At 59.2% G+C, this 10,454-nt stretch overlaps 1 protein-coding gene across 1 annotated transcript in view; it reads right to left on the reverse strand.

The window, feature by feature from the left end:
* The window catches only part of GRIN2C (glutamate receptor, ionotropic, N-methyl D-aspartate 2C), an 11,301-nt gene extending 1,614 nt beyond the window's left edge, over window positions 1–9,687 (reverse strand). Inside the window, exons 1-11 of the mRNA XM_010856488.1 lie at window positions 9,286–9,687; window positions 6,316–6,914; window positions 5,868–5,982; window positions 4,697–4,908; window positions 4,370–4,535; window positions 3,930–4,083; window positions 3,499–3,624; window positions 2,914–3,143; window positions 2,385–2,545; window positions 1,711–1,898; window positions 356–623 (exon numbers count right to left, since the gene is read on the reverse strand). Of these exons, the coding sequence (XP_010854790.1) occupies window positions 356–623; window positions 1,711–1,898; window positions 2,385–2,545; window positions 2,914–3,143; window positions 3,499–3,624; window positions 3,930–4,083; window positions 4,370–4,535; window positions 4,697–4,908; window positions 5,868–5,982; window positions 6,316–6,914; window positions 9,286–9,684 (2,618 nt within the window). The 5' untranslated portion in view covers window positions 9,685–9,687. The remainder of the gene's footprint in view (window positions 1–355; window positions 624–1,710; window positions 1,899–2,384; window positions 2,546–2,913; window positions 3,144–3,498; window positions 3,625–3,929; window positions 4,084–4,369; window positions 4,536–4,696; window positions 4,909–5,867; window positions 5,983–6,315; window positions 6,915–9,285) is intronic.
* Between the last annotated feature and the right edge of the window lie 767 nt (window positions 9,688–10,454).

Genomic DNA, 10,454 nt, shown 5'->3' on the forward strand with positions numbered 1-10,454 from the left:
AGTGGATCCCTATGGACTTCGTCCTCCTCACCAGAACGCCCCTCGCCCAGGTGGGATCCATCAACTCAGGCATCTCTCAGTCCCAGGAAGAAACTAACATTTGTTAGGCGCCTCTTATGTCCCGCTGGGAGCATTTACAGAGGAGCTCTGAGGGGCCAAGAGATGAACTCCTTCTCCTAAACTCACACAGCTTGTAAATGGCAGGTCAGCCTGGCTCCAGAGTCCTGCCCTGCCTGTTGGAGAAGGGCTCTGCTTCTCATCTGCTGCGTGATGCCGGCAGGCCATGCCACCTCTCCAGACCTCAGTTTTTACATCTGTAAATGGGGCCAGGGGCCAGCTGGGCTGGTGCCCCTACAGCTGGGGCCTGGCTAGGGCGGGATGGGCACCCACCCTGCTGAAGGCCAGCAGGAAGTCCAGCCGGGACGTGTTGGGCACGGAGTGGCGCAGCTTCCAGTAGACCAGGTGCTCCCAGGCGAAGACCAGCAGGGCCAGCCCCATGGCCACAAGCAGCATGTAGAAGACGCCCGCCATGTTGTCGATGTCCAACTTGCTGCTCATCACCTCGTTCTTCTCATTCTGGCAGATCCCGGAGAGCCACACCGTCTCCAGCTTCTGGGTCTCCCCTGGGGTGGGGGTGGGGGTGCACACCTGGCTCAGGGAGGACACTTCCAGCGCTCACCTACGCCTGGAGTGAGGAGGGGTCTGGGGCCAGGGTACCACCCACCTGTAGGACTACACAGGGATCCAGCCTTACAGGGGCGGATGGGGGGAGGGGAGTCAATAAAGAGGAGGGAGGAGAGCAGAGTGGGAGCTGGGGGCGGTGAGCAGTGCCAGCCTCTGACACACTCACCTCCCACATGCCCAGTAAAGGCTTGTTGACTGGGTAAATGTTATCATTCATTTATTCGTCAAAGACTTATTGATCACCTGCATGCCAGGCATGGAGCTGGGCACACAGAGACAAAAGAGCTAGGCCCCCAGGGAGGCTGCAAGCATCTTCACTGTTATCACTCACATTATTCTGCAGCACTGATGGAGAACCAGTTCATCTAACTGGGACTCTAAATTCAAAGCTCTCTCTGGGTCTCAGAGCAGCCCAGCTGGGCCGCTCACAGGTGTGAGCTCTCGGTACCAAGGCCAGCCTGGGCCGGGGCTCTGGGATTAGGCTGGCTCTTGGCACCATTCCCAGGGCCTCTCAAGGTGGAAATGGAGAGAATTCCCTGACTGTCCAGTGCTTAGGACTCCATGCTTCCACTGCAAGGGGCACAGGTTCAGTCCCTGGTCAGGGAACTAAGATCATGCATGTCCCAAGGTGCAGCCAAAATAAATTAATAAATAAAAGATAGCCATTGTAAAAAAAAAAAAAAGATGGAAATGGAGGGGAGGGGTCTTGGGAAAAAGTAAAGGAGTTCAGACACCCCACCGCACCCCCCGCTGTGGCCTGAGCTCCCTCCGTCAAGGACTCCCCAAATATTTCCTGCTCCCTCCTGGCCAACTCATCCCTCCCCAGTCTCCCTCCAGTGTTCCTAATGCCCCCACCCAACTACTGTGCCAACCTCCCACCCCCAGAGCCTCTCTCCCTGCCCGCAGGCGCTGGGCACTCAGAGAACAGCAGTGGAAATGCTAACCAGCCCCCAGGCAGCTGTCCCAGCCATGGGCTTTGTCAACCACATGGGACCCACCCCGGCCCCCCTCAGAGGCTGCACCCACCGTCTCCCAGGAACTGAAGGAGCGCCAGGTCTATGGCCCGCTTCCAGTGGGAGTCCTTCTGCATGGCGATGCCATAGCCGGTGGTGGCAAAGACCTTGCCAGAGCCGATGGTGACCAGCTTGCAGCCCTCGTCCTTGCCCCCCATGTAGTTGAGGACAGCGGCGTCATAGATGAAGGCATCCAGCTTCCTGGGGGACAGGCTGAGCCCTCAGGCCGGCAATCAAGCAAGGCGCGGGGCACCGAACCCGGGGCCTGATGGGGATCTGGGCCATGAGAGCCCGCGGGCCACTACCCGGGGGTGGGGGCGATGGGCAGAGCCTTCTCCTCCCTGGGGTCCTGGATGCAAAGAAGCCCCCTCCCACGGCTTGGGAACCCCACCTCCCTCCTCTTCAGAGAGGCCAGGGGGGCTCTCTGCCCCCGGAGGACACGTCCTGTCTGCCCTCCGGGCCCCTAAAGACCCTAAGAAGGTCATAACCAATGCTTGGGGCAAGGCTGAGCCCTGGTCAGTACCATAGCTGCGCCCCTGGGCCCTGGTGCGTGTCCATTTTTGTCTCACTCTGCCCCTCCCCGGGAGTCCTACCGGGCAGCCCAGCCTCACCATCCCCACCTTGGGTCTCTCGGGGAGACACGTGGGTAGAGACAGTCAGAGGGTGGGAGCAGGACTGCAGACCCACCCCATCTTGAGGCTGGTCAGCGCGTCCTCCACCGAGCGCTGGTTGAACTTGACCATGTGGGTGTGCATGTCGCGGTAGTTGCTGCGGATGTTCCGCTCCGTGCTGCCGTTGGGCACCGTGCCAAAGCGGAAGGGCGGGTACTGATCCTGTGGCCGCTGGAACTGCGGGTGGAGGGCACTGTCGGCATTCCTAACCCTTCCTCCGACCTTCTAGGCACCAACACCCCCAACCCCATTCCCGCAGCCTGGACTCCGCACAGGAATGGCAGAACTGTCGTAGAGACTGACTGCACCAAGCCTGTGTCTTAAAAACAAAGACACGGAGGCCAGGACAAGGAAAGATGCACTCAAAACATACTAAGTGGACTTAAGCCATTTCTCTCCTCCCCAGGCTCCCCGGCTTCTTCCTGCTCCCGCCTCCAGTTCAGATTCCGCTGACTCCATCTGTCCTGTGTCCCACCCAAGGCCTGCCCCTGCCTGCCTGCGGCATCCCCTTCCCCGCCACCCTCCAACAGCAGGGGCTGCAGAACCTTCTTATCACTGAGTCCGGACACGGTGTCGATGTACTGCTCCTGGATCATGAAGGCGGCCAGGTTGGCAGTGTAGCTGGCAAGGAAGATGACAGCGAAGAAGGCCCACACCAGCACCATGATCTTGCTGGTGGTGCCCCGGGGGTTCTCAATGGGCACCGAGTTGTTGAAGACCAGCGCCCAGAGCAGCCACACGGACTTGCCGATGGTGAAGGACGGGCCCCCAGACCCTGGGGGCGAGAGGGCAGACGCTGGGGTTCCTCTTGCCCGGCACAGAGGGCATCAGGTCCAGCCTACCTGAGTCCATGGCTCCTGTCTCCACTAACCCCATCCCTGGCCATCCCCACCCCAGAGCACATCAACTCACTTTGCTTCTCCCTCTCATGTATATGATGGGTCCCCCTGCATGTTGTCTGAAGGCCAGGAACCCCCACTAGGGGGCATTCTCTGAAAGGCTCCCCCCACCCCACTCCCCCATCCTCTCACTCTTTAACCTCCCCCACCCCCTCCACCTGAAGCCCTGAGCCCACCCCTCCGGGAAGCTCCAAGCCTGCTCCCTCCTCCCAGGCCCAAGTGGGAGCTTACTCTTGCCGCTGGTGAGGTTCTGGTTGTAGCTGACGGGGCTGAAGTACTCGAACATGAAGACAGTGATGGCCACGACCGTGAGGCACATGACGAACATCATGACCCACACGGCAGGGCTGTAGGGCTCTGGGAACAGAGGGAGGCGGCTCAGAGGAGGCCTGGGTGCAGGCAGGTGGGTCCACGTGGTCACTAGCCCCTTGGACAGAGCAGAGGGGTCTCTGACTCTCAGAGCAGTGGAGCCCCAGGGGAGATGCCACCCCTAGGGAGACCAGGCTCCCCAGCAAGCCTTGGTCTCCCCTCTCCATCTGCTCTGGGACAGGGTCCTATCACAACAGTGCTTGCCCTCCAAGGGCCCACCCCAGGCTCCACACATCCACTTGGGGGTCCCTCCGCACCACCCTCGCCACCCCGACCATGGCCCTGAGCCGCACCCAGAAAGGCCGAAGGGGAGACGGTGCCGTTGCTGCGGGCCACCATCACACTGATGCCCGTCTCCACGAAGGGCACGGAGAAATCCACAATCTCAGAGCGCTCCTCGTTGATTGTGAGGGAGCCGATGGCCATGTCCGCCCGCTTGTAGTACACCTGAGGGTCAGGCCCAGATCGGAGGAGGGACTCCCGCTCCCCTCCTGGCCCCCCTGCCAGCACCCTCCACCCGAGTCCTCAGAGCTCCACCCCCGGAGTCATCACTGGTGCCAATACAGTCCCTGTGCCAGCTCGGAGACCTGTGGGAGCTGGGCCTGGGTCTCACCCCGACGGAGCCCCAGCACAGGAGGAAACACCTAAGGGACCATCTGGGGGTGGTTGATGGATGTTGGGGCGGGGCGGGGAGGCAGGCAGGGGGGCTCGGGTGGCCTGGGGGCAGGCCTACCTCCCCGATCATGCCGTTCCACACACCACGCACTCTCTTGCCATGCTTGCCGTTGGTCACCAGGTACAGGTCGTAGGAGAACCTGACCACCCTGGCCAGCTTCTTGAGGATGTCGATGCAGAAGCCCTTACAGCAAAGCTTGGTGTAGGGGGCTGCGTCACCGCTGCTGCCGCCGAGAAGACCACTGGGGTCAGAGCCAGTGGCTCTCTCAGCCTGATGTGCGGACCCTGCCCCCATTCCCGAGCGTAAGACACACACTCGCCCACCATCACTCAGCGGTGCACAGTTCACATCACACCCCCCCCACCCCCATGTGTTCTGGCGGACCTGAAGGTGTGGTTGCTCTGCCGGCGGCAGGGCACAGTGTTGGGCACGCAGCCGCCTGTGCCAGGGTCGGGGCTCTCCACGATGACAAAGGGTCGCTCCTCCAGCGTGGCCACCGTCAGGTGCCGGCTGTCCACCACGGGCTGCAGGGAGGCACTGTAGCGAGGCCACACGGGGTACTTCATGTGCAGGACGCCGTGGTCCCAGCGCCCCACCTGCAGAGGGTGACCGGCCTCAGCCTGGGACCTTCAGCCCTACTATGCCCATCCTGTAGGTATGGCTTCTATCAGGGGGGCATGCCAAGGCCAAGAATCCCCCACCACTCCTAGGATCGCATGGGACAGGCCAGAGCAGGGCCTGGGGTGAGAGAGTTTGGAGAACAGGAGAGTCAGGGCAAAGGGCTGGGCACGCCCAGAAGAGAAGACCTTCCTGCAGCCTCCGCGGCCTCTGTTCCCCACACTCTCCAGTCCAGCTTCCACACTTCCCTGCTGCTGGGCCAGGGTGTCTTCCTCAAGCCCAGACCTGAGCCTGTCTCTCTACACTCATTCCCTGGACCCTCACACAAAGTCCTTAGCCCAGCACTCAATACCCTTCACGTTCAGGTTCAATTCTCTCCATCACCCCTTCCTTCTTCCCCAGTCTCCACACCCCTGAACACATCGATTAAAAATGCTTCGCATCCTTCTTCCCCTTGGTCTACGAGACTAGTATCTCTTCTGGGTGGGCTCCTACTCAACCGTCTATAGCCCCCAGGCCAAATGTCCCAACTTCTGAGAAGACTTCTCCAGTTTCCTCCTTTGAAGGCAGAATCAATTTCTGCCCCTCCTCTCTACTCCCATAATGCTTTGCAAACCTTCTTTCATAAGCAAGGATCTCCCCAAAGTCTATTTGTTTCCATCCATCTAGCCAACACAGCTGTGAGTTACTCCTCCAAGGGCAGGACTGTGTAATAAGAGTGCTTAATAAGTTCTATAGTGGCAGGAGGCCGGGGTGGTGTGGGAGCCCAGAGCAGAGGTGCCTCACCCACCCTGGAGGACCTGGAGATGTTTCAGCTGAGATCTGAAGGATGAGGGGCCGGATAAGGGGCAGATGGGACTCTCTGCTCAGCTGTGGGGCAAGGAGGGGGGACACAATGAAAGGATACCGAGGGCCCTTGGGCTCACCCCCTTCTCACCATCTCCCAAAGGCGGTGCCGGTTGAGGGCAATCACCACCATGGTGGGCTGGACCAGGTACCCACCAGGGCCGAAGGAAAAGTCCCGGCCCTCCCAGGTGACATTCAGCAGGTGCCTGCGAGGAGGGGAGAAGCCAGTGTCCCCTGAGTCCTGCCTGCAGCCCAGCCCAGACCCGGAAGTACCCTCCCACCTCCTGCCTCATCACCACCACCAGCAGGCCGCATTTGTGTATTTACTGCTCTGTTTCCTTACGTTGACCCCCGAGGTCCTCACCACACTCTCACACCCCGCTCTTTTCTCAGATGAAGAAACTAAGGCCCAGGGAGGTGAGGTCACTCGGCCCCAGGTCACACAGCTAGAGCAAGGTGTCACAGGCAAGCCCAAACTCCCTGCCACCACGGGCCTTGAAGCACTCCCCTCAGATCGGATGCCCTGGGCAGGTGCCTACCTGTAGAAGGCCTCCCGGGCAGGGCTGAGGGGCCCAGGGTGGGCGCGGCAGTCCCCAGCTGGGGCGGGCAGGGCACCGTGCTGGCGCCGGTAGCCATGGGCGCCCAGGGCCAGGATAGCCACGCCGTCTCGGACCTTCTGACGCAGGCTGAGGCGCCAGCTCTCGGTGACGACGCTGATGAGGCCCACGGGGAAGGCGGCAGGGGGCGTGTCGGTGCTGCCCAGCGCCAGGCTAGGCACCAGCCACACGGGCCCGGGCCCTACCAAGCCAGCCTGAGCCGCCTCGGCGAAGAGCACCTCGGCCTCCTCGCGCGAGCAGTAGGCCACCAGCACCGGGGCGTCGAGCTGGCGCAGCAGGCGCTGGGTGTGCTGGCGCGCCCCGCCGGGGCCCAGCTCCAGCGTGAGCACGTCCAGCAGCCGCCAGCTCAGGTAGCTGGCGTCGGTGACGGCGCGCACGCCCTCGAGGAAGAGAGCGTGGCCGGGGTGCAGGCTGGTGATCACGGCGAAGGCGCTCCAGTCATACTCCTCCAGCACCTTGAACAGCACCTGCAGCTGCTGCTCCAGGGACACGCCCAGCTGCAGGAAGGCGGAGCCCGACTCCTGCGGGGCGGGGGCGGAGCCTGAGCGGGGCGTGGCCTGACTGCCCCGCCCCTTGGTTAACCCCCCTCAGGCCTCTGCATTGGAAGATGCTGGGCGTCCCAGGGACCCCTGTCCCTACTATGCCCTTCATCCCTACCCCCGGTCCCGCGCGTGGTTCCCAGCCCCTGCTGCCCATGAAAATCTCCTGGAGAGCATTTTTTAAACCTTGCTGCCTGATCAAGTCTGGACCGCAGACTGGCAGGAGCAGCGTCACCTGGGCGCTTGTAGGAAATGTAAATTCTCTGGGCCAATGCACACCTGCTAGGTCAGATTCTCTGAGGATGGCGCCCAGGGATCTGTATTTCAACAAACGCTTCAGATGACTCGAGCCCACCAGTCCCGGCCAGCTGAATGGGCCTCTCAGAAACGGTGCAGTGGGCGTCTGTAATTTGCTACAGCACTGTGAGAGTGGAGAGTCACCCGTGCTGAGAGATAATGTCAGGCCCAGAAGCAACTGGGAAAGCTCCATCCTCTACGGAGCCCTGGCGATGAGAAAGTTCCTCCCCTCCCCTGCGTTGGCCACCACAAAGTGCCCTGGACCTGCCAAATCTAGCCTGGACTAGGGCAGTCCTCTCCAAGCTGTGGGTTCCCTGCTGCCACTCCACCCCACCAAGATTTCACCACACTGCGACTGTCCCAATCTTTTTAAAAAATAACTCCATGAAAACCCTATAAGACAAGCAAACCAGTTCCTTCAACAAACAAATTTACAAGGAAAAGAGAGAGAGAGATGGAAGAGGAGACTTCAGACAGAGACTTGAAAGTCGTACCAACCAATCGCCACGTGGGACACTAGTTTGGCTCCTGCTTCAAGTCAACAGATTTTAACATACACATTTATGACATTTATGAGACAATGGGGGAAGATTTGAACACTGCCTGGATGTGTTTTGCTGTTAAGGGATTTTTATTGTTTTTTAGACAGGATAATGTATGGTGGTTTTATTATTTTGTAAAGTCCTATCGTCTAGAGTTGTGTACTGAGGTATTTATGGATGAGATAAATATTGCATCTGGGTTTTGCTTCAAAATAATACAGAAGAAGGGAAAGTGAGTGGGAGTAAGGATAAGGCATGGTCGGCCTGGATGGGATAGTGGTTGCTGCTGCTGCTGCTGCTGCTGCTAAGTCGCTTCAGTCGTGTCCGACTGTGCGACCCCATAGATGGCAGCCCATCAGGCTCACCCGTCCCTGGGATTCTCCAGGCAAGAACACTGGAGTGGGCTGCCATTTCCTTCTCCAATGCATGAAAGTGAAAAGTGAAAGTGAAGTCGTTCAGTCGCGTCTGACTCTTAGCGACCCCATGGACTGCAGCCCACCAGGCTCCTCCATCCATGGGATTTTCCAGGCAAGACTACTGGAGTTGGGTGCCACTGCCTTCTCCTGGGATAGGGGTTACCTGGGATCATTAAACTCTTCTATTTTTATGTATGCTCAAAATTCCCCATAATAAAAATATAAGCATAAAAGACGGGCAAATAGATCAGTCTCTCCCCTCAACACCTTCAGCTCCTCGCTTTCTTAGGGTGAAACCCAGAAGTCTTCCCATGTGGTCGGGACCTCACCTCCCTCCCCAGGCTTCTCTCTGTTCCTAAACACTCTGCTCCTCCTCACCTCCGAGCAGCCGCACTACTGTGAACTGCCTGGAACTGCTCCCTTGGCCTGGGACACTCACTCCCACTCCACCCCCACACACACAACTTGTCAACCCCCCTCGCCCTCCAGGTCTCAGTTTCGGTGTCACTTCTTAAGAGACCTTCTCTGACCAGCCCGGACCCAGAAGGGAGTCCTACTAGACTCCCGTGTGGCATCCGTGTTTGTTCTTCCAGACGCTGATCCCAGCTGTGATTGCAGGTGAATGCATGTTTAGAACTTTCTCCCCCCAAGACAGACAGCGAGGGCTTGCCTCCCCCAGGTCTCAGACAGTGAGACCCCACAAGTTCTAGCCTGCAGGCCAGCTACTTCAGATCCCATGCCCAGCCTGGCCTTCAAGCTGGTGTCTGGAGCCTGACCAAGGAAGTCCAGAAAAACAGGGAGAAGGCGAGCCAGGGCTGTCTCAGAACCAGAGGTGGGTTTTCCACCTGCCTACTCCTCATCCAGTCATAAATGTGAAAGCAGCTCAGAAAGTTTATCTTCTAGAACATAAAATCATCATTCCCACAGCTTTCCCCTCCCTCACCCATGTCTCTCCCAGTCCCAACATTCTTGCTGGGCCCACCCCAATTCCACCTTCCTAGGACCCAAGCATCTCCCTGGCCCAGACTCAGCCCACACTCCCAGCCCCAGCCTGGCTCCAAGCTCAAGGGATGGGAAGACATGACTTTGAACGGGCACCTTGGGGGTGAGGACCACAGCAGAGCCCCCACTGATGCTGAGGATTGGCACGTGGGTCTGGGAGGAGATGAAGTCCAGGATCTGGGCCACGGCCTCAGTGCCCACGTTGTCCTCAAAGACGATGCCATGGACGCGGGCAGCCCCCAGGAGCCCGCAGATCTGGGTGAGGAGACTGCTTGGGTTGGTGTTGTTGATGCCCACGCTCAGCGGCTGGATCTCCAGGGGCAAGTCCAGGAAGCTCTGGGGGGTGAGGCGGGTACGGGCCTGGGCCTGCGGGGACCCCGAGCTGCCAAATACCACGGCCACCGTCACAGTCTGCTCTCCCTGCCCAGGGCCCAGCCCTGCCCAGGCCCCCAGGAGTGAGGTAAGCAGCAGGGCCGGGCCCAGGGCCACCCCCATGTCCACCGGAGAGTCCTGCGGAGAGAGCAGGGTAGGCACAGGCAGGGAGACAGAGGCATGGAGAAAAAACAAGAAGGACAGAGAGGAGGCGAAAGCCAGAGTCAGAGGGACAGACATCCAGAGGATGAAAGAGAAGAGGGAGGAGCCTCCCTCCACAGAGAGAGGTGGACAGACACAGACAGACACAGAGAAAGAGGCAGAGAGGTTAGCGGAGGGTCCACATGCAGCCTGGAGACCGGGGTCTGGGCAGAATGTGGCCTGGACAGGTATTCATGAGTTCCCTCCTGCTGTTGAACAGCATGCTTGGCTAGAAAGGCCAGACCTTTGAAACTTATCTATCTGGGCTCTGCCCCAGGGAGGTACACATCAAATGCTAATCTGGTACCAAGTGCATGGATTTGAGTCAGGGAGACCTGAGTTCAAGTCCCAGTTCTGCCACTCACTGACTGTGTGATCTTGGGGAAGTTGCTTGGCCTCTCCGAGCCACGATTTCTTGCCAGCAATAATCACAGGACTACTTCACAGCAGTGAGAGGGCTACCCACTGTTATCAGCATCCTTATTTTCTAGGTGACAGCTCCATAGCAGGTGAACGAAGGCAGCTCTTGAAACACACACACATACACACACACAGACCTTTTGCATCCTAAGTTGAATCTAACATCCCTGAGGACCCTGCTCTGTGTAACCCTGCCTGGCACAAAGCCCCCTCCTCCTGGGCTCTGGGCATCCCTACCCTTCCCTCCATGGCCTCAATTAGTAGCAGCTCTT

Source organism: Bison bison, unplaced genomic scaffold, assembly GCF_000754665.1.
Source record: "Bison bison bison isolate TAMUID 2011002044 unplaced genomic scaffold, Bison_UMD1.0 scf7180017864371, whole genome shotgun sequence".
NCBI classification, from domain to species: Eukaryota; Metazoa; Chordata; class Mammalia; order Artiodactyla; family Bovidae; genus Bison; species Bison bison.